The following is a 23,847-nucleotide window of genomic DNA, read 5'->3' as shown; positions in this document are numbered from 1 at the left end:
GCACCTGTCTGTCTGTTAACAGCCATTTGCAGATGAGCTCAGTGATATCAGCCCGAGAGTCTCAGAGGATGGCTGTCCGTTCTATGATTAATTGTGTTTAGTTAATGAAGTGAAAGGCACAGTCAATCTGGCTTGTCATAAAACACAAAACTGAGTGAAAAATACGGATCAGCATCTGTCTGTACCCCTTTCTTCCCTGTCTGATGCAGTTAATCCCACTGGAAATAACTCCCCTACCTCTGACTGACTTTGGAGAGAAAACACACTTGGGAATCACAGGACAGCTCTTGACTTGAGAGCTACAACAGAAAAAAAATATAAGGAATCATTAAAAACAAATTATTGAAATGCACAGTAGTCTATCTCATTTCTGCAAACATCACCTCCTAAGCACTCAGTTTCTCACTGGAAGGACTGGGCTGAATTATAGGAGAAACCCTGGTAACTGTTTATATTATTGTCAGTAATTCTATTAATATAGTAAGTACATTAATTGATAATTGAAAAAATATTAATAATAATAATTATATTATTAATTAACATCCTTACCAGTAATCACATTTTTCTCCCTAGCTCTACTGCTTGTGTGAAACTTGTGTAACATCACTTGATTACACTTACCTGGGATGATCAAATTACAAGTGGGTGTGTCATACAGGGATGAAAGTACATTTTGGAGGTATGTTTACTTATATACAGAAAGTACTAACAGTATTTTTGAGGTCCTTCCCCCTGGTTTCTCTTGATTGACAAGTGAGCTCCTATAAATAATGGTGGCAGTGCCATTTCTACAGCTCCTCCAAGAACAAGCCTCCCTGATCCCACTTCTGCAGAGAGCCCTGGAGTCCGGACCACAGATGCAGCTGTTAGGCCACAAAGTACTACGGTAAGGAAAACAGAAAAAAAAGTACTGTGAAGTACTGCCTCTCGCTACTGGGCAGGGCTGCTACTTTTGCAAAGTTATGGAGAATGGGCTATAACAACATGGTGAATGTGCAATACAGGAATGTCAACATGCATACTCTGCATCAAAATCATTTGCGTATTATCAACTAGAATTCGCTTGCATGTTTTGCAGTGGTTAAAAGAGTGCAAAAACAGTAACAACACCCCCATTTCATAGCAATCTGGTCCTTTCATTAGTACTAATGGTACTAATGAAGCATACGAAACAAAAGAATGAAACGCATTATGAATATTTTATCTCCACATAATGATGATGTGTGTTTTTCTGCACTAAGGCAATAAGCATGAAATATCTAGATCTTTAAATATTAGAATCTGTGAGTGTGAGAGACTGAAATGGCCCAGTCTGCTATCTGTTAGTTGCTCTTCAGGGACAGCCTTTAGGGAGAAAGGGGATCCCTTTTGCGTCTTCATGCAGCTCTTGTTGCACTCTTCTGACTGTGTGGCAGTGGGGGAAGCCAGGGGCAGTTCGTCCTGTGCTCTCTGGTGATGCTCCTCGCTGCTCAGGCTCTGGCTCTGCAGTCTGGCATCAACCTGCGCCGCTTCATCGGATGTGCCGTGCGGGAGTTCACCTTCCTGGCCCGGAAACCAGGCTGTGGGACGCTGCACATCACTACGGATGCCTGCTGGGGGCGCTGTGAGACCTGGGAGGTAGGGAAATGTGTCACCTATTGCTTTGGAAGGTCTGTAAGCAGCTACGCTGCAACTAGTGTTAGTGTGCAAGCCCCGCAATATATACAGTACGTTTACTATAGATACAGTACCGGCTGGAACCAGAGTTTGTGACGTTAATTCTAGCCTTAAAAAATAGCTGGTATGCACTTTTGTAACAGAGATTGTGATTTTTTTTAAATGTTTTTTTAACTGAATTGCTGTGGAAGATTAGAAATGAAACACCACACCACAGGGCAGGAGAGGGAGGGAGTTCTGCTCTCCCCCGAGAGATCTAATCCAGCTGTGGGGCTGCTGCTTGGTTCCTAGTTTCACGCCTCTGACCCGGCAGTCAGAGGAGTTCTACTTCCCTGGGCAATGTTTGATTTGAGGGTGAAGTTGAATAAAGAAAAAAGAGAATATGAGGACACCCCACAGTTGTTGTGAAGCCGATGGTACCACCACAGCCGTTACCGGTTCTGGATTCTGCAGCTGACAAGTCGTATTTCTGTGGCAGACTCCTTCGTGCCTGTTCTTCTCCCTGTGGCTGTTACTCGGCCCTCTGCCTGCTCTGCTCTTGCCCTGTACTTGTATCTGCTGCCCTTTTCTGTCTCAACAGAAGCCTGTCCTGGACCCCCCGTATGTCGAGTCCTACCAGCGAGTGTGCACCTACAATGAAACCAAGCTGGAGACGGTGAAACTGCCCAACTGCTCCTCCGGTGTCGACCCTTACTACACCTATCCTGTGGCTGTCAGGTGTGACTGTGGGGTGTGCCACACTAGCACCACCGAGTGCGTCTCCTCTGTCTAACCAGCATAGAGCCAGTGGGCACAAGGATCGTCTCCCAAACTCACAGCATTGCTTATTGTCAAACTTTAACTCACCTACTGCAGGTATGGCACCACTGCTACCTTCTTGCTAGGGATGCTAAGCACTGAAACACTGGCAGATGGGGCACAAAACCGAATTCTAACTCCCCATTCAACTCCTTAATCCTCGGGCAGCAGTGCGGAGCTTTTGGTCAGGGTTCTGGACCTGGGACTTGAAGGCTGTGGGCTCAAAGCCCCGGTTGAGGCAAGGTACTCACCTGACCTTCTCCTGTAAAATAACCAGCTGTTTAAATGGATGCCACTTTAAGTTAAGTTGGGTAAAAGTGTCAGCCAAATCAATCAGTAATAATTCTATTTGCAGTATTTTAAATTTTGTCGCAAAGGCTTCTGAGGTGCACAGCATCTCCAGCAGATGTGGGAATGTGCCTGAGCTCAGTGAACTGAAGCAGTGCTAGAAGGGCCTCTTTGCCAGCCAACATCTCAAGCTTTCTTTCTTTCATTCGTTCAAACAGTATATAACATTTTTTTCCGTTTTCAACAATCATATACAACAAACCACGTTTCCGAGTTTTTTTTTTTGCTTTCTTTCTTTATGCCCCACTTGGTCACAAAAACACATCACCTATCTATCACTGCATTCTTGGGAGAAACACCAACCTGCAGTTTTCATAGGTCGTCCTTATCGCCAGTGCATCCATCAGAGAATTTGAAAGAAGTCAGGTTTCAAATTTAACAGCTAATTTGCTCATTTGTTCATTTTGTTCAAGCCAGCAGTCGTCAGCTTTGCTCCAGGGATGCTAAACTGCAGGTACATTATTGAACTGAGCTGACTCCCTGCTACAGTAGTTTAAACCAGGTTGTTCCTGACCTTTAGATATGGATCATTTGAAAACCTATTACCGTGTGGTCACCAGTGTTAGTAGTGAAAAAAATCACCAACATGAAATGTTATAAATGCACAACAAGCCTTTAATACTAAATTGCCTATGAATAAAACATTTCTATATGAAAACAATCTGGATTTGTTATTAATCATCAGCCCATAGTAGTTATCACCAGGTATTTACAATCTGTTTTTTAATACAGGTTCTAAAGAATATGTAAATGTTTTTTGCAACCTCTAATCTGGACTATTATTGAAGAATGTGTCTTAGTGACAGACTGTACTTCGTGGTTATGGGATCTTATTACATATTAAAAATGTATTTTTTGTTATCTTTTGTTACCTATTGCTCTGTTCCTCATAAATGCAGAACATAACATCCACTTTCACCTGTTAATGTAAGGGGCATAACATATAGATCATTCAAGCATACCACCCCCCTTGACAATGAAGTGAAACTTTAAATAAAACAGACTTGAATTCTTACTGGTGTTGCATATTTTTAATTGCCATCAAAGTATTTACAGTATTTGAGAATTCAACTCAGAACAAACAAAGCAATGATAGTACACATACACTACATGGGTACTGGAAATAAAAGGGAAAGAAACACTATATAATAAGTATATTTAAAACACTTAAATATTGTTTGCATTTTAGTATTCAAGTTATTGCTGTTACCAGTGTTAAACCTGGCTTTCAGGAAATATACAGTACAAAGCAGTTGCATAGCAAACAGGCACAGTGTAGCAAGTGCACATAAGTGTACATAGAATATCGCTACATAATAAAATGAAAAAAAATGACCCTATTTTAAAGGAGCACTTTGTGCCCTCCATCTGTTGAAAAAGAAAACTAGCAACTACTAAATCCCGCTGTTCCTGAGATCATCTTAAAACTACTTACAAGCGATTTTGTTTTAGCCAGCCATTTAACCAATGTAGCCTAGGGTCACTTTTCTTTGCAGTAAATCGGTATTAACAGACGTAGGCACACTCACAGATAAAGGACACACAAACAGAATCACTGATCCAATGGGAGGCACTGCATACCAAGCTTCCAAACTCCAAAGTTTCTGCAGTAGCTTGCTGAGGGAGGTTTTACCTGGTAAAGACCAGTGCTCCTGATCTCGGTCGGGCTGCACTATTACTTGAAATTGGGGGTACTTTTAAACATCGGATTTCCGCAGTGTAGGCACTCGCAATGCTTGGAAACAGAAATGCACCCACCTAAGGTCAATTGTTAGGTCTGTCAAATGCATAGCGTACCTTCAGTTTCTTCTGATCTATTGATCAAATGAAACAATTACACCTTTACAGAAAAAAAAAGACTAAGCTGGAAACCCATCAGGTTGTAGTGGAACGGAAATAATCAGTCATAGGCAGAAAGCCACTTCGCTGGAAGTGACAAGCTGTTTCCTTCTTCGCTTCAGATCTACCCTGTCCACACAAGGAAAGAGAGTGGCTGAGCTGCTCACAATATCTGCTTCCAGGTCTGTGTTTTCCTCTCGGAGCATCTCAATTGTTTAATTTCCAGTCTTCCCACTACAATAAAAAGCAGTCTTTGAAATGAACACTCTTCCCCCAGAACCCCTCAGAGACCCCCTGTGCTGCACATTTCCATGTCTCACGGGATCCGTTATTTGTACAGAACTGTGCTTCATGGGGAAAAAAAAAACTGTTGTTGATTTGCCACTCCTGTCAGATCAAAGGATCTGCGTACACAAAAGAAACCCTCCATTCGGCAGTCTATTTACTTCAAATTATACTAAAGGTTAATGACGGTGCTGTTTAAAAAAAACTCTAAAACCCCAAGTCCCACTCCCCTCTTCGCTGCTCTTTGCACTGAGACAAAGGTTTCTACTAAAAGGCACAAATTACAGTTTAATTCCTCAAGTCCACCTGTTGATAACAGGCCCTGCAGAATGCAGAACAATTTAAATAAGATTGCCATTCTCTCAGCCCATCAAGGCTGTTTTTTTTTACTCCGAAGAAAGCTGCTGCTGAGAAAACGAAAGATCGGATCAGGCCATTTTAACAATAAGATGTAGAGTCACGTTAATCCGCTGTAGTACTAACATTAACAGCTAAGAAGATAGCGACAACAGCAGTGCCGCAATGTTAAAACTGGTCTGTAAAGAAACATGAACGATTCACAAACCAGTTCCTGATCACACTCACATCGATTTGAGACACCCGAGGTTAATCTGAGTAAGAAAGACCTAATGATGGAACTGGAAAACTCATTCCAGGCCTTTATTCGGCCTGTTCTGTGATGGTCAAAAATCTTGCTTCATCATGAAAATATAGAAATACAAGGGGTTGAAAAACAAAACAAAAAAAAGACAAATTTTTAAAACGAAACATTTCTGAAAATGAGGAAGTTAACAATCAAAGTTAAAGCATTAGTGAACAATGGCAGGCTGTGCTTGCTTATTCTAAGAATGTGTTAATAAGGAGTAAAATAGAATTGATTGTCAATAGCGATTGGAGGTTGTTAAAATCCACCTGACTCTTGATCTAACTTAATGCACACAAAATAAGAAAGAAAAAAACAAGATAAAACAAACATTTCATTAGTGCCAACATTTGGCCATAAATCTGCACACTGAAAGAACATTTAAACCCTTAAGAGATCAAATCCTTCAGTGTATAACAGGTTAGGTACCTCAGTTGTATTGTATTGATCAATAATAGGCTTTTGGTCTTTTTTTGACAAACTGGATCACTACAGATCAACTACAACAGAAATGGCACACATACTGTACCGAGTGGCTTTTATTTGAATGTATCAGGTCCCGTTACCGAAAAAGATTCTAACCAAGGACTTAAGGACATCAAAAGCTTAACATGGTACTGCAGTGTGGAGAAGGACAGGTACACTAAGAAAACTGCAGATGAGGAAGACATGGTATTCCTGTGAGCAAGGCCAGACATAAACAAGTCTTCTGCAATATGGCTGTAGGCTCACAGCCCCACACTGCCTCATCCAAATCGACACCACGTCCTCTGCAAGCAAATTTGAACTTCTCTTTGGGTCATTTCTGAATTGACTGCGTACCACAAGTTGCAGCACAGAAATAGAAAACCACTCAAAGTACTGTATGTGAAACCTGTAGTAAATTCTAATTCAGGCATTTGGGCACAAAACAATCAGGGCACTCACCCAGGAACCCAACAGACACCATTTCTGCAACTAATAGTTTAGGGTTCCTAAGGAAAGAGCTTTAATCAAGAGCACTGTAAGGACAAAATCCAAGTTTAAAAACAGTTCCTCTTCCTGGCATGGACTTCCTGCCAAGACAACTTCTCTAAATACAAAACAGTGTCTTACACATGTTCCACAGCCCTCACTGAGAAACTGTGACATGGAGGCACAGCGGAGAATCACAGGAGACAGCCGCACCTTGTTAATGAAGGTGCCAAGCCTCCAGCACACGCTTTTGCTGGTAGAGCTCAGTGGAGTTGAACACTTAGTTGTTTCTTCAAAGGATTAATTGAGGCACTTACAAAAATATATTTACTCTCCAAACGTAGGCTAGAAACCAAATGCCACTACTTAGTCAATGTTCATCTGTCACTTATTGCTTGCTCATACAAAAAATAAGAAACATCACCAAAGAAAGGAGGCAGCCCATCTGGCTCAGTGGACTGTCAGTAGCTAAGTGATCTGAGGATCCCATCCAGCTGTTTCCTGAAAGAAGCCAGTGTTAGCTTTCACAACATGGCTGGGGAGCTTGATCCAGGCTACCATAACACTTTGTGCGAAGACGTGTTTCTTGTTTCTCGTTTTAAAGGCACTCCCCTTAGTTTCCGCCTGGGTTGTGTTTCACTGTGGCTCAGAAAGCCTAGGGAGGTGACAATTCCCTTCTGAAGAAAAATGACATTGTTACCAAGAAGGCCACACGCGCAGAAGAACTGGGTGTTGAAAAATAACCCTGCAATAAGCTTTTCACAGGAAGAAGACTGTAATAGAGAGTCTTCCTCCACTCCTTCGGAATGTGCTGGAGGCACCACCCAACAAAGCAGAATTTGCCTGCTCCGCAAAGTCACATAAGCTTCATACTGTAGCTCTACACGTCTCTGCAGGTGAATTTGGGGAGGTAGAAGATGCTGAGATGTACAGAGTATTCTTCCTAACGTTTCCTGAATCCACACCAGAATCAGTCTTGGCACGGTGTTTGTCTCACCTGCGTCCAATGCAGGAGGATGCTGAGCTGCTGTACTCACTACAGCACAGTACAGCTGAGGCTCCAGAGTGTCACATGATCTTCCAGGTCGTCTCGCACTCATTTTTAATCAATTGATTCAATTACCCAGTCTAACTGCTCAAAACCATGCATGTCCAAAGTAATTAATGACTGATTAATTAGAAAGACCTCTAAAACCTGCAGGCTCTGTCTTTGAGTTTTAACACACTCAAAACTGCCACGATGTGACGCTGACATCACCCAATTCCAGGGAGACCCGAAAAGCGTAAGCTGACGTTTGTTTTAAGCTTGGCAGAAGAACACCCCGTTTGTTTTTTTTATTTATTTATTTTTTGCTGCATCTTTGTAGTGCTTACAAACGTCCACTGTTTCACTAAAAGGGCCTTGTGCAAAACCCTCAGATAACTGCCATTCGCAAGCCAGAGTATGTTTAATCGAAGCCAGCAGACATGTTGAACGTTGTGTGCCTGTTGCACACTGGCACTGCTCCACTCTAGAACCTCCTCTGACAGGTACGTTAGCACTTAATTAGTTTACAGTCTACTTGAGTTACAGCTAATGCAAATAATATACCATAGACTATTATTCATTTAAAACAATTCATATAAAAATTGGCATTTCTCACTCACAGCTTTTGCTAAGGAGCCACCATGACCCATACCAGTCTCTAGGCGTCATTCAAAGCACACGAGACCGACCTCAGGCTTGCTGGCTGACTCGGAGGAGCCAGAAGGCTAGGGTTAACCTCTTTGTGCGATAAAGGCACTGACACGGAAGAACACCTCAGTAACCGCATGCCGAGAGTGCACTCCTGCGTGGATAAATGAACTGCTGTTTGTGATCCAGCGGTGTATTAAACATCTTTCTGAACTGTGAAGCAAGAGAAGGAAAAAGGCCAGCAGTGACTCCACGGAGTGAAAATGAAAACCCTGGGAGGAATCTCACGCGGCAGAAGAAAGGTGGCGTCACTGTATGTGCTCTCGAGAAGCTGACCTTGTAGCCTGCTTGATAGCAGTAAGGGTGCAAATTACAAAGTGAGCTTCCTCTTTGGCTTGACCGAAGGGTATTATAGCGTCGTCCCCACCTGGGGTGAGGAGAAAATGGAGAAAATGCTCTCCTCTCAGACTGCACTGTAAGGGGGGGGCAGTTGTGTCCGAACACAGGTTGGTCACTCCGCCACCCAGGTCACTGCAGCTACTGCCACTTAACGGCCCAGCCGGAGACAGAGAGGGGCTGCTGAGGGGATCGCTGAGAATCTCAGAGGGACAGCCGTCTTCTGAAGAGGAGGCAGGTGTGCTTGTGAGGAAAGGGGAGAAGGAAGAGGATGATGTCTGCCCCCCCCTCCTCCCCTCGCCTGGGGAGAGTGGCGCCTCTGTCCCGCCGCTCCCCGCCCCCTCAGACGATGGCGCAACAGCCCCTGCAGGACGCACACCTCCTTTTCTTCTTCTTGGGGCTGAAGATAGTCAGGATGGCTTCGTCAAACACCGCCTTCAGGCCTTTCTGCGTGAGCGCCGAGCACTCCAGGTAGCACTGGGCTCCAATCTAAGAACAGAAGATAAAGAGGTGGTGGGTGGGTGGGTGGGGGGGTTGGTGGCACGGCTCTTTCACCAGCCCACCCAGCCAACTGACAAGTCCGCTGTCCTGACAGGGCAGACCTGGCCACCCTATCCGCACGCCCGCTGTATCGTATCGTGGTTCGGCACTGTGCGGGGCCACACTCTCGCCCGTGACGAGCACCGTGGGGCCACAGTGTGCGTCCGAGTGCTGTCAGGGGCCTCCCTCCACTGCCGAGCCCCTGACAGCAATCAGACGCACACTGTGATGCTGGGCTTATACAGTATTAGAATGTGCAACTGTGCTGGTTAGGTCACTTGAGAGCCACTAAATTCAGTTTTTTTGCAATGAACACCCCCTTACAGCAGTCCACAAAATCAGGTAACTGAAGGAAGGTGGCGGTAGTGCTCAAATTTGACGCAGACCCAGACACAGGGCCTAATCTGTTGCTCAACTTGGTGGCTTTTCGATAATAATGATGAGAAGAATACAATCCATATTCATGAAAGCTTTTTAAGAAACTTCTTTATTTTTTATCTGCAGATTTATCAGCAAACTGATATTAAGATCTGGAATAAACCCATCTATATAGGCCTTATAAACTGGTTTATCGCTTCTCCTCAGAGATTTCCGCCCTAAAACTCTGCACGAGTCTCTTCATTGTAGTTACAGCGTGCAGCGTATAGATACAGAATCACTGACCGCGCCAGTCAGCCAGATAAATCTGGCTCCTCTGTGGTCTGGCTGCAGTCCTTCTGTGGCAAACAGATAAGTTGAACAACAAAAAACATTCTACTCTTGCAAAATGTAGGAAATGTCTCATCGCAGTCTGCACCATCATCAAAGGAGTTGCGCCCTCTAGTGGGCCACATTATCAAGCACAGACAAGAACAAGAAGTTCAAGAGGGATTTTGTAGGATCCTTACTTATTGTACATCAGGTATGGACTTTTCAGAACTCACTGTTAGACCTTATGACTGACTGTTACATTTATGCACGAAATGGCCGTACTCATACGTTACTGCCATGTGAAGTTTATATACCCCTTCTTTGTCCTAGGTGAACAATACTAGAGTGTAAAGTTTAAAGTAAGTTGGGTTGGGAAAGTTAATTTAAGATACCCTACCACCAATTTGAATCTGTCCTATCGATTTATTATTATTAGTTTTTCTTTTTTCCAAAAAGGAGCCTGAAACCTAGCGTGGTAGAAAATGGTACTTCACGAATATGGAGTTCTGTTACCCCCAGTAGTGGACTGCTGTCCCAAGGCAGTTAGCAGGAATTGCACAGCCCTGCTCCATGCTTTGCTAATTGCTGGTGTCTGCAGGAGCACACTGTAGGCAGAGAGTGAGGTCATCTCTCTGTGCTACCCTCTGAGCTAAGCATGTGTCATGTGTCAGCATGCGTAGGCTGCAAAGGAACAAGTAATAGGTTTATTCCATGCAGAAAAGAGAAGAAAAAAAAACACTACAAAGAAGGCTCCACAACTGAAATGTTGTGTTTTCTTTCTTCTCTTTTCAGCATGGAATAAACCTATTACTTGTTCGGAATGCCTATCAACAGTGAAACCCACCAACCTCTTTGGCCAATTTGACTCCTTGCTCAAAAGTCATGGGCTTCTCCTTCATGTGCAGCAGGCGGGCCAGGGTCTTGGGATCATCCCGCAAATCAATCTGAAAGGCAAAAATACGCAACTGAAAAGAAAACCGTGACAGTTACTGTTAAAGGGGAACTGCAACGCTATTTTTATATTTTGGGTTTAAAGAGAATCAGCATTGATGAGTGCATTTCAAAGCATTTCAGGCTTTAATTCAATAGAAATATTGTTCTCGACTTTGATACGGTTTTGCCTGCAAATGTTAGCTCTGCACGCAGGTCACGTTGGAACATTTCTGCGATGATATGTCTGCGAAATAATGTCACGTTACATTAGTCGCTAAGGTGACTATTGAGCAGGAAGGGCGCTTCACACCACAGCTCTTGAAAAACTCTTGCTCTCGCCCATGGCAAGATCAGCAGTTTGCAACAACACACCGGCCATACAGTACCTTCACAAAGTTCACGATTTAATAACCCGTCTGAGAAAGTGGGACTACAGTTCCCCCGTAAATGTAAAACAACAATGTTGACTGATGTGAAACAGACATTCGTTTTCTCCCATTGCACTGACCCATGTGAAATAGCTGATCACTGTTCAGCCCCACTCGACGCTTCCCCCAGCGCCCATCTGGGAGAGATGAAGACATCAGCCCTCCTCCACGTGTACTCCAGAACCATCTGCTTCCTGTTCGCGCTACAGCAGACACAAGAGCATCTGGCTCCAGGCAGCTAGTGGAGCACGATGCAGGCAGTCATGCAAGGAGCAAAGACAGCAGGCACAGAACTAGGAGGTTCTCGGGGCTCACCTGCGTTCCGATGAGGATGTAGGGCACATGGGGCATGCAGGCCTTGAGTTCGGGGACCCACTCCTCCTGGACATTGTGGTAGGAGGCAGGGTTGACCACCGAGAAGCAGATGAGGAACACGTCAGTGTTGGGGTAGGACAGCGGCCGCAGCTGATTGTAGTCTTCCTGTTGCACAGAGGAAAGAGAAAATCAGAGCTCTCAGTTCAGCCCCAGCTGAGCCCTTAATGGGTCAGCACAGAGCAGACGCAGTTCTAAAGCTGGAAGATATCCACTCCGTGCGTGTTCTCTCTAATTTATTTTCCTCCCTTCTGTTTTACATCTGGAGCTGGAATGGAAACCTTTAACTTAATCAGCGCTGCCTAGAAATGGCCTGGGAGGTCTGCTTCCTGATCTCAGGGCCTCCCCACACACTCCCTCAGGCCAGGCAGGAGGGGTCGGGGGCTGCATATCTGAGGATCACCTTACTTTTCTCAGAAGCATACCCATACGTGAGCTGTCCCTGCCTAGTCCAGGAGCGTGGGTGCAAACACAAATCCCCCGCAGCGACTGACCTGGCCCTGTCTCGAACCCTGACCTGCCGCGCCCGGCTTCGCATGAGCCACCCTGCACTCTGCGTGGCGTGGCAATGGAGAAAGCAAGCCCCTGAGATACTACATTATGCACGTTCTGAAGTGTCTCCAGGACAGCTAAGGGAAAGTGCAAGACCGGGACAGGATCAGGGAGTGTCCAAGCCGTTTGTGCGTGTTCTGTAGAAGAAAGAATCACCTCAGTAACCAAGTTGTTAGTGCTTTTAAGCACTGACAAATGCACTGATTTTAAGCTTTCACGTGTAGTTCTTTTTGCAAAAGTTTGTTTTAAAAATGTACTGAGTGTTCAACGCTTTAAAAACAAAGCTTTTACAACTTTTTTTGCACATGAAGTTCCAGGGGAAGTCACATCTATCAGATGACATCTCTGATTCCACAGGCAGTTCACCATCTCATTTTCCACTTTCATGCAGCTCCTTTTATTGAATTAAGGAGACAAATGGTTAGAGGACGAAAGCGTGAGGTTTACAGTATTGCCGACTCCAGGCTTCTGGTTCATCACTCAAGCATTATCGATTTCTCCATTTCTGATCAATATTTAAAAATAGCACCGTACAGAAAGATTCAGTGTTTTCCTGTTCTTGCCTTGCAAAATGCAGATGCGTGGATTGAGTTTGTAATCGAAAAAGGGGCGAGCGTGTCACTTGCACAGTGACAAGAAAGGGGGTTTCCTCAAAACGGCTATTTTGGACTTATGAAATGCCTGGGGAACATTGGGATTCTGTAAAAGTAATATGTTGAAGGCCCCCCCTTGTTTGTGGTTCACTGAACTGGTTTATACGCTTCTGCTACAATGGAAATGCTGACGTTCAGTTGGTTACAATTTTTCAGAAACTCTATTCCTTGCCTACGTCCCTGCTTGCGAATAATAAGACCCCCTATTGACTAGTAACTGCAGTCTGCAGGATGTCTGGAGCATGTCCTGTTGTACAGTTGGTGCACGCCAGTACAGAAAAAAGCCTTTCAGGTTTTCATCTCCAAACCTTGTCAAGGCTGTTTCCATTACCCCTGTCACACAGCCCCGCGCTGAAACGCAAGGCCAGGAACATGAGCGGTTAAACAAGCTCACAGAAAAATAAAAAGATGTGCCGTGCAGAACCTGCCGACTGTAGGCCACAGAAACGAAAAGTTACAAATGAGAGGAGGCCATTGGACCCATACGAAGGTGGCACAGTGTCAGTTTGGGAGTGAATCAGAGCAGTGTGCGAATTTTACGGGAGAAAAGTCAAAGGACTTGTCTTGTGGAGTGTTGTAAATTTTAGGACACAAAATTTAGCATGCGCAACTGAAATCAGACAGTAAAGCACATCCAGAATTGTGCTGTAAATTAGAGCAACTGTATTACTTTTGGTGGAGATCAGAGTCAAACTATATTTCTGTCCGATTTATGTTCAATGCTACAGACTCCCAGGCAAATTGCGATATTCATTTCTCAGTATTGTATGAACGTTAAAGAGACCATTTTTTTTAATTAAATTTCGAAAACAGAAAATTACATTTGCTAATGGGGAGGTGAAATCATGTGTTACTAATGTCGCCAAGAAAAGCTGACAAAACAGCCCTCCTCACATAAAACATTGGAAATAGGCTGGGGAAATGTGAAAATTCAACAGCGCAAAACTGTCGGATGGAAATGACTTCGCACAGGAGTACAGGCTGCAGTGATTTTCAACAGGACAGTTTAAATATGGACGTAATGTGCCTTAATTTACTTCAGACATATTTGTTCTATTAATAAACAAAATGGGTTATGCTATAATGTCCTGATTAAATTATAGGTGCAACAGCTGATTTGGGTTAATTATTTCAATGCCGGATCAATGCTGCGATGTTGAGACAAATTCTCCAGAATTCTGGGTGTGAGCTGTGAATATTGCCCCCGGTATAAATCCAGAGAATACTGCAACACATTGAGATAGCAGGAATCTCACCCTAAACATGAAGTAGTCCTGCTGTGAAGAATTGTGGAGGGTCTATTTATCCTCTGCCAATAACTACTGTGCAATGCCATGTGCTGAATCCTGTTCTGCTTCTTTAATCATTGGGTATATGGTTCTGCTGACATTAAAATGAGCTAAGAGAGTTCAAATTACTTTATCATTTCTGTGCAGGACGGACCTTACATTCACAAAGATGAGGGCCTGTTAGAGATGATGACTTCTAAGGTGAAATGAATGATTATTCCTGTCTGTCTGTAGTGGCCCGTTTACATGCTGGCTAGCTGGTGCGCTCAGTGAACACACTCTTATTTCCTTACAGAGGCACGTGCTATGTCAGGTGGCACCTGTGATCAATGTCTAAATCACCCGGTTGTGGTAAATTACCTGTCCAGCAGTGTCATACAGACCGAGCAAGTGCTGCCTCCCCGAAACTGTCACATTTACTGCAAGAGAAAAAAAAAATGCAAGTGTAGGTCACGATACATACATACAGTATACAGTATGACAGAACATGAGAACACAATCAAATAATTGCATTTTTTTTACACAATGGCCCAGGAGCACGGCATTCTAGAACTCCTTGTTTATCTTTCTAACTCCTGAGGTAGAAATTAGTCTCTGAGCCATTTTGCACAGTTTACCTCTAAGACTGCACTGAGAAAAAAATCTAGCCATACGTCTTCCTCCTTCAGAGTGTTGATCAAGAGGCCCCGGGTCTAAAGCCCATTTTGGACACTTTTTCATTCATTTGTACATTCCTGCCAACAAAATTGTACTTTTGCTACTACTGAATAATTCTTTGATGTCTAACTAAAACATACTGTAAAAAGCTCACAGAAATATGCAAAAGCATGCGTCTAGTAACACAGCTGCTTCGGTTAAATTTGGCTTTACTTAGTAAAAAAACAAACAAAAGCAGTTTAATGCAGCACTTCCTGTATTATGTTCTGTTGTCAGAACAGAAAAAAGGAAGGGATTGTGGGGGACACACAATTCCTCCTCCTGACACTAAAAGGACATCATTAAGACACAGAAAACAATGTGCAACAAAAGACAAATTACTGGAATGTAAACAGAAGTAAAAGACACCCTCTCACACACCTTTGAACAGCTGTAGTGGTGAATTCTGTTCACATTGGCTACATGTGTAATATTGCACCCTGTTGATTAACGATATGAGGATTTATTACTGGGCACTGGCATTAATAAATGGCAATTAAGAGCCACACTGTAACATCCCAGGCCCAGAGCAGTCAACTGTTTGCAAATGCTGCTCTGACACTCCACAGTTCTATTGTGTAACCCAGCAGGTTCCGTTTGTGTCATTTAGCGTAACTAACATTCTGAAAAGCACGTCTTCTCCGCTGTGAGTATCTGGCACACAGCTGTAGTGGGCTCTTCTATAGAGCACATCTGGATAATGCCACCCATGTCACGTCCACAGTTGTCAAAAAGGGGCGGCGATCTCTAGATGAGAGTGTAGGAAATTGCCCCCCCAACTCGGACGTCGAACATCACCACGGGGTCAATAAGCCAAGCGTTCCACCAAATCTATATAAGAAACTTGCTCTCAAATCGCAGAAAATGCAAAAATGGAACACAATCTGATGAGTAACAAGATCTTTACACAGTGCACAAAAGTTTCTACAGCACTTCAGACTGGACAGTAACTTAACCCTGATACACACCAGGTCCCCAGTCTGCATTGCTTATTGTACACAGGAAGAATTTCGTTACTATAACTTTAAATGACATTGTGTATTTCTTTAAGTTACGATACAATAAAAGGGGGTAAGTTCAAGACTCAGTTCTTCTTTCCTGTGCGTTCAAGACTACTGGAGATCAGGACATTCCGAGATTCAGAAAATGACTACGCAAACCCACTTAAAATCAGCAGTACGAAATTAGAACACTAAATGAGGTGTTATTGTAGTGTTCTAATATGTGATGGCAGGAAGAAAATGCATGATGTGTCAATTGTACTCCAACAGCAAAAAAAAGTTTTTCTATAATGCAATGCGTCATAAAATCCCTTTAAGGAAATCTTGTTGCTTCACTTGCAATTATGGACTTAACATCTCACCAAGGACCAACGTTTTTTTTTTTACTGACGTGTATATAATAGACCCTTGAGCTGAAGAATATCTGCTTCCCTAAGGACCTTAGTGGTCACAGCCACAGAAAGATTGCACAATCTGTTCAGGCAGCAATAATGGGCGATGCACGTTTTAGAAAAGACAGATACTGGAAAAGTGCAGAGGGCTTCAAGATGTAACTCTAATCCACAGCAACAAAGCTGTGTTTTTTTTTTGTCAGATGAAAAACAAAGCTAAAAGTGTTTGGGCATTTTCTATAATGTAACAGCAAGAGCAAATACATCTATGGATTATACAACAAGATTTGAAGTATAAGACAAGTATGTGTTTGCAAACACATTTTGTGGGAAGTTAGTTCTTCTAACCTATGCATGCAAAGGTTGCTTAAGAAAGGCTGCTGTTGTAAGTAGTGTTAGGGGACCAGCAGGTGGTGATCTTTCCTCTTGTCTAGAGTTTGCAAAAAAAACAGCTCCACTGCACTGTAGGAACTGTCTTCCTTTGGAGAGATGCTAAACTAAGGGTCCCGTAAAGATCTTACGGCACTGTTTGGAAGAGTAGGGATGTTGACTTTAGTGTGTAAATTCTACAATGGGCTTTGCCGATCTGGACACCCTCTTAGTTCAACTGGTGAATCAAAGGCTCACGTCTCTACCTGATCCGCTGTGCTGTGGGGCTGCTGGTGCAGAATTGCTGCTCAGTGGATGATGATATGGATTACCGCCCGTATGCGAGGGGCTTAGCAATGGAAAATACTATACAAATGCAGGGAACTAATCGAACTGAGTCTTAACTGACAATAAAAGTGAGTCTGATTCATTTTAGTTTATCTTCCCCAGTTAGATCAGCAATGCACAAGCATTTATCCACATTGCTGGTGGATATCTACACATAGAATATCTTGCAAAACACAGCGCCCGTGAAACCGTGATTTCTGTGCTCATCAGTCACTGCAAGCTCTGTGAACATAAAGGGCAATGACATCTAGAAAAACAATTAAAATAATATTATAATAATAATAATAATAATAATAATAATAATAATAATAATAATTAAAAGAAATGTACTTGCATTTTTGGGCTTCTCTTGCATGTTGAGAGAAAGACCTTTCAGAGGTAAAACTAAAAAAAAAGCACAATGTGAATGTACTGTACAGAAGCCAAGATACTCAGCTCAGCCTTTCTCCTTCACCTCACTGTGACTCATGCAGACAGATTTTGGCCCCAAAGAGTGCTCTGCTGTCATTTTGGCCTTATATTTAACCCTATTAGCAGAATGCAAATAATGCCAGTACAGAGTCACATTAAATGTGTCAATGAATATTCAAAAATGCCTTAAGATGTAAGTGAACATTATTATATTGAAGGATCAATCTTCTTCACAAGACTATCGGGCTATTGTTGGCTTATTCAGCAATGTGCAAGTATTGCTCTTGGCAAAGGACTGCAATAAATGTAGAAAATGTAATTATTTATATTGAGTGTATTTATATAACCTTGCAGTACTAGAGATCAGTGGAAACTGCAGTGGTAATCTGTTGCAGTTGAAAAAAGTTCTAACTAGGTGGAGTTAAAGCAGGAATGACACTTCTGAAACCTTCTGAAGAACAGAACAATTGTATTTTTCATATACTCTGCTACCAGAAACTACTGTTAATGTTTTAATGTTGCTTTAGTAGCCCTATACAATTTCTTGCGTTAGGAATTTGTCTTTTCGCATACCCCAGCTTGCTCTCCTTGAGACACAGACACACAGACAGGGAGAGAAGCTGGGGGTCAGAGGGCGGGGTCAGCCATCGTACAGCGCCCCTGGAGCAGTTGGGGTCAAGGGCCTTGCTCAGGGGCCCAACGGATTAGGATTCCTCTGCCGGCTGCGGGATTCGAACCGGCAACCTTCCAGCCACAGGCACAGATCCTGAGCCACAGAGCCACCGCTCCGCCCCTGAGCAACTATCTTGGATCCTAAGACATTCAAAGCCTCAGAAAACACAAAAAGCAAGTTCGAGACAAACTTAACCTCAGACTTTAAATTCAAGCCGAGATGGAGTTTGGCTACTCTGTATTTTTCCTCTCATATTGGCCACACTGGGCTCTTGAGTTTATATAGCCCAGACATCTTCCAGCTGAAGTAAGTCTTACTGTTACTGTTTAATGCACTGTTAGTGTTATCAAGTTAATGAGAGTCACTGCCTGTAATTAGAGAATATAGTGAATCTCTAAAGGCCTACTGGTCCTAACTGACTTCAGTGTGTTATATAACAGAATATATCTAAAATACAGACAAATGCAGAACGGTGATCTTCTCAGAACTAACAAAATTGATGCAATGATTGCTGTTCACTTTTACATGATTAATTACACTATTCTGTCTCTAAAACAACTCAGGATTCGAGAGACTCTAGAGGGATTTAGAAGGTGTCCTAGAGACTCTTTGACCTAAAAGGGGTACGTTAGACAGTCCAGCATGAGAAGCCCCAATGTCGTAATACTGCGATGTGGCCGATCTTGCTTTGACACATTTGCAGATAACAGAACATAAGATCTTGAAAAACTGAATTATTAGGTTGACCATATTAAAACTGAACACACCGTCCCACGGATTACAACAGGCGAACGTCGGACTGAAGCACAGAGCTTCAATGTTGGTTTTGTGTTCTGTGCTGAAACAAATTCAGCGAGGATTTATCTCTACCCCATACTATTCAAAGAGCAGAGAGCGTAACAGCTGAGCGCAGCCAAGTCATGCCAAATGAAGCACACTCTATTAGTGCTCAGACGTGCTTTACAGTCTTCAAATAATTCTACATAGAAGTCTCATTGCACAGCAGGTTGGAAGACAAAGGTGTCACTGCCTACATTTGGCAGCAGTGTGGTGAACTGAGAAGCAGAACGATTTAAATCTCCAGCACGGAGGAGTGTCTGGGATCTGGAGAAACTCCCACTGGGACAGCACTGCCACAGGAGAAACCCAAGGACCTACAATGGGGTTTTATTTTCTGTGCAAACTGAATAACAACGAACGAGATGCGTTTGCACTTACATAGCGAGAGTGTGGAGCTAATTCTACAGCATAAAATCAGACGGATAAGGCAAAAAGAATTTTTTTTAGAAGAAGGCTACCTCTGTCCACTTGGCAAAGTGGTTTAGATTTATAAGTTCTCCGTCGTAGTACAGCGTGCAGGATCGTAACAGGTGTTTCCTCTTATTTGTTTTTTTTTTTAAGATAAAGACGTCCTGAAGAAAAAAAAACACAAAAAAGAACAGACTCTGAATTCCCCCCCGTGCTTTCAAAGCAGTGAGGCAGGGCTCGGATGCACACAGAAAATCCTTGAAGATAAAAAGGAATCCTGGGGAAAGCAGTTACACGTCCCTACGAAGTATTTTTCAGTTAAAAACAGACGCCAGATATCCTGAAGCCTCGCTGGTCCTATTGCGTGTTTGATGTGGAGGCGAGATGCAATCTGGCAGACGTACAGCCCACTATTATGTTCTGCCTGGGGTAAGGGGGAGCACAACACCTTTTCATCCACTAATATCTTCCGATTTCCACACATTCATCCATGTGTTTTAAACAGCTGCCTTGGGACACGTTTTACTGCCCATTCCTGTCAGTTCGTGGCGCCAATGAAAGCATTTAAAGTGCGGAATTAAGGGTTTCAAAAACTCGCCGTGGAAACAAAAGCGAGGGTATAGCACTTAATATACCACACTGCTGCTACACACTACTCGTTTTTAGAAACATAAAGGATTCATTGTGTTTGTCTGCTGTGACACAAAAGCATTCTGTCACAATAGTGCCATTACATAATGATGGCGTGTTAAGCTTCTCCCCTACAAGAAATGTTCCAGAGAACAAAATGTTTTTATTCATTTATTTCATTTTTCTGTTCATAGCTGCTGAGCAGCTTTGTTTCCCTAATGAGCTCAGTGAGCCTCTTAAACAACAGCTAAACTGGCACTTCTGTCTTTGCAGCTGAGGTCACCCAGCAATCTAAAAAGTGCCACACAGACACAACCTTTCTCTTGTTTTTATACAAAGTCCAAGCTTCCTTACAGAGGTGATTTTCATCCCTGCCTAACTTCAGTCCTCGATCCCCTAATGTAACCCCTTCTCCTGACCCCTCAACTCGTGGGGTTGAAATCTGGAAACAGGCTCAATGTGACCTCTCTCACTGGCACTGAGGACTTTTGTTCCACACACGATTAACGATTCTACAGGAGTTTAAATTCTTGATCAACTCTCACATCAAAGAGTGAAAGTAATGTAAAACCTGGAGGTGCCAAACCTACATAAACACTTATAATAATAATAATTATAATAATTGCTTACACTTATATAGCGCTTTTCCTGGACACTCCACTCAAAGCGCTTTACAGGTAATGGGGACACCCCTCCACCACCACCAATGTGCAGCATCTACCTGGATGATGTTCTCAAGACAAGATCCACTTGTCTTGCTCTGCCTTATGAACACATAATCCTGCATTTATAATCCTCGGTTTGATGATGTTTCGCCAGGATTATCTCTTCTGTGTTGTCCAACATCCAACTTCTTTTATGTAACCTTGACATAGTGAGCATGGAGGCTGTCAGACCTCTCTTCCACTGTTGCACAGAATTACAAGGTCTCTCCAGGGCATGCTGCTGTGTAGGATATCTCCCAGACTCTGATGCATGCACAGTCACCATCCTCACAGAAAAGTTCATTTTAATGGTATTTCCTATGTGGGCTTCCATTCTGCATCACCAAGTTAATTGATAAACCTGTACACGGTCTGTCAGCCTCAGGTTTAGAACAACTTTCTAAAATCTCCTAGCATTCCTTGAAGTTAAAGCATTGTTTCCTTTCTTTCCATTTAGTCAAACTATAGTTGCCCTCTCCTTTCTTAGCTGATGTGTTATTTATTCAGCATGATTTGGTGGTTTCTTGAATTGTTAACAATTGTGATTTTAATTAAACGCAGTTTTGTATATTGAGTGACAACACAGTTCCCCATTGAAATGTGTTGACAGAAAAGCTACAGATTACTGCACACTGTCATCACTGAACAGCACAATTCTAATGTTTATTAGACAACACAACAAGATCTAAAAAGCAAAGGGGCTTATTACATTAGCTTTGTTTTTTTTTATGAATCTTCTGTAGTTGGAACTTAGTTTGGAAAACTGCAGGGCCTTTAAAATCAACTACATGCAATTGTTTTTCAGATACAACAATGTGACCATTCTAAACCAAACCCCTTTTTCTTTAAAAAGTGTAAATTCTGCCATTAAATAGCATTGTATAAATGTAGGGTAGATACAGAAAACATTATTCTGTCCCGTCCCCCCTAAAAGAATCTGATTTTTAAAAACATTATCAAGCCTTACCCCATCTCTGAAACATTTCATCTAATTTAAATATGAACAATTTCCGTCAAGACCAGCAAAATGTTTTTAGTGCTTTTCTTTTTCAAGATTATAACCTTAATCTTATCTAGAACGTTGATCATGTTACTTATGGAATAAAAACAGCATTAGCAGCTTAGCCACTGTGTTTTTCTGCTTTTGAGAGACTTTAAGTTTCATAACTGTAGAAGAACTTCAATATTGGAACATAATCTTCAAGCAGCTCATTAAGGTTGCAAAGAGTTAATATTTTAAATGTATTTGAATGTTTGTACTAGTTATCGAAGCCTCTACTTTGAAATGTCCGATGGATTTCCGAAAATACATACACCCCCCTTTTGGGCCAGTGGACAATTGGCATAAAGTTCATATGAGTGGAAAAAAATGTGAATCTTTAATCCTGTGATTTAAATCCTGCTTTTCTCATATTCCCACTGGATCTGACATGTGTTCAAAAATGATGTCAGTCCTTCCAGGAATGAAGTGATACAAGAACTACGGTCATATTACCATATCCTCCCATCTTTCAGGAAGCAGTCCGAGACTCTATGACTGTGTATTCAAGTATGTCTGTCTCACCAGCTGCCTATCAGTTTGACTGACACCCAAAGAGCAGTGGAGCCCTGCACCCAGGCTAATTCTCTCACCCATCCTGGCACCTGTACAATACGACCAGGGCAAAAAAATACTGAGACGGTTCCAGACCAGAGCCAGTGTCCTGTCTGCCACAGAAACTTAAGTCTAATTTAATTCCCTATTTCTCTATTATTTCCTCTACTTTTTGTAGAGGCAGCTACTGATGTCAAGATTCTCAAGAGGAACAGTGAATCCAGATAGTAACAATATAGTGATAATTGTATACACGCACTTTGCCACTCTATAGAATAATTCCCTAGAAATAAGCTCCAGAAAAACCTGTACCATAGTAGCAGTTTGCAAAACAATTACCATTTTTGGATCTGTTTCTTCATAAGCTTTTTGACCTGCCTGTTGTATTAAATGCATGTTCTAAGATTTGTACTCTTAGCGTTTTCAACAGGTTTTGAAAAACACATAATTACATCAAGCCCCTGGGGTCAGACTGTGTTTAGGTGGCTGGCTTTTGTCTGCACGCTCGTTTAAGCTGTGAAAATAACCACAGCTTGTTGCTCTTGGAAAAAAAAATCAAGGCCAGTGCAATTCAAAATATTTTCACAACAGGCTCCACAATTAGCATTATGGGATGCATTTGAGCGGTTTTGTTAATATCGACCCGTCTTCAAGCAAGTTATAATTAGTGGGACCCACTAATGGCACGGTTTGTTTTCGTTTGCTCTTCGGTCAAGAGGAAAGGCGCTTTTCTCCTTGTTACCTAACATTACGCAATGATGACAGCTGGTATTTCGTGTCAGAGACAGATAGCGGTACCCACGTCTGTCCGGGGAGCAAGTATTCCACAACCCGAGCCTTGCTGACACGGAGGAAATAAGATACTGTAGCACTATTGTGTGCAATCGCAATGATCTAATTATACTCCACAATTCACCTTTTCACTTGGACTCACCACTCCGCACCGCCAAACAATTACAGTAAGCCGAAAGGGTCGAAATCACGTTTTTAGGACTCGAACCCACAAATCGACCCCAATAAGTATTTTTACCCTTCCCCACTTTTGAGTGCGCCAAGAAAAGTCAGTTGGTCTAAAGCACAGAAAAGTGCATAAACTTTTTCTGTGTTTTGTTATAACCCAGCGCCCCCATGGATTCTCTTTTTTTTTTAAATATAAAACCACGTGTCAAGTTTCGCCTTTGAATTTTTAAAAGCCCTTCTCTAGCAGGCAGCCGTCTGCCGCCACCAGCCCCAGGCCCGGGTAACGTCCTCGGGCTAGCAGTTACGCTCGTCTCCCCCGTCCTCGCCCTCCGTCGCCGAGCCCGGCCCGTCCCTGAAGACCCCCTGGCCTCACGGAGATCGGAGGGGGGGGCGGGCTGTGTCCAGGCAACCGCGCACGGTCGGCGGCACTGTACTCTACCTGCATAGTGGTCAAACACCGTGGGCACGTACTCCTCCGGGAAGGCGTCGTTGGCATAGCTCATCAGCAGACAGGTCTTCCCCACTGCCCCGTCGCCCACCACGACACACTTCAGCATCTTTTTCACATTATTCCGAAAGCTACCGCCGCTGCCATCTTCCTCCCTAATTTCCATCCTGCTTCGCCCGCTACCAGCATGGACAGAAAAAGTCGCCCGAACTTCTTCTCTCTATATTTATATTTTGTATTTCTTACTGCGGGTATATTTCGCAGCGCATCGCGTTTTCCCGGGAGAGGGGGGTGGTGGTAGAAGATTTACTTCTGCCCCTTG

The 23,847-nt window shown here is 43.0% G+C and overlaps 2 protein-coding genes across 2 annotated transcripts; one reads left to right on the top strand and one right to left on the bottom strand.

Annotated features, from left to right (window-relative positions):
* Positions 1–694: 694 nt before the first annotated feature.
* Positions 695–3,794, top strand: gphb5 (glycoprotein hormone subunit beta 5). Its single transcript, XM_006632332.3, has 3 exons — positions 695–886; positions 1,416–1,617; positions 2,237–3,794. Exons 1-3 carry the CDS (start codon positions 771–773, stop codon positions 2,426–2,428), a joined length of 510 nt encoding a protein of 169 aa, XP_006632395.1. The 5' UTR covers positions 695–770; the 3' UTR covers positions 2,429–3,794.
* A 17-nt stretch (positions 3,795–3,811) lies between these two features.
* On the bottom strand, positions 3,812–23,697 carry rhoj (ras homolog family member J). Its single transcript, XM_006632331.3, has 5 exons — positions 23,517–23,697; positions 14,412–14,470; positions 11,501–11,665; positions 10,673–10,768; positions 3,812–9,083 (listed from the first exon to the last, which is right to left on the bottom strand). Exons 1-5 carry the CDS (start codon positions 23,689–23,691, stop codon positions 8,937–8,939), a joined length of 642 nt encoding a protein of 213 aa, XP_006632394.1. The 5' UTR covers positions 23,692–23,697; the 3' UTR covers positions 3,812–8,936.
* Positions 23,698–23,847: the final 150 nt, after the last annotated feature.

The sequence above is a fragment of the Lepisosteus oculatus genome, chromosome 8, assembly GCF_040954835.1.
Source record: "Lepisosteus oculatus isolate fLepOcu1 chromosome 8, fLepOcu1.hap2, whole genome shotgun sequence".
NCBI lineage: Eukaryota > Metazoa > Chordata > Actinopteri > Semionotiformes > Lepisosteidae > Lepisosteus > Lepisosteus oculatus.
The sequence above is the reverse complement of the archived record's forward strand: the minus strand, read 5'-3'. Positions and strand labels throughout refer to the sequence as shown.

Bases quoted from the DNA above. Each gene is read 5' to 3' on its own strand.
- gphb5 (XM_006632332.3), top strand. From the start codon at position 771: ATGGTGGCAGTGCCATTTCTACAGCTCCTCCAAGAACAAGCCTCCCTG. The intron at 887-1,415 runs GTAAGGAAAACA...ACTGTGTGGCAG, and splicing joins TTAGGCCACAAAGTACTACG to TGGGGGAAGCCAGGGGCAGT. The intron at 1,618-2,236 runs GTAGGGAAATGT...CTGTCTCAACAG, and splicing joins GGCGCTGTGAGACCTGGGAG to AAGCCTGTCCTGGACCCCCC.
- rhoj (XM_006632331.3), bottom strand. From the start codon at position 23,691: ATGGAAATTAGGGAGGAAGATGGCAGCGGCGGTAGCTTTCGGAATAAT. The intron at 14,471-23,516 runs GTAGAGTACAGT...TTTCTCTTGCAG, and splicing joins GGTGTTTGACCACTATGCAG to TAAATGTGACAGTTTCGGGG. The intron at 11,666-14,411 runs GTAATTTACCAC...TCTGTGCAACAG, and splicing joins TGTATGACACTGCTGGACAG to GAAGACTACAATCAGCTGCG.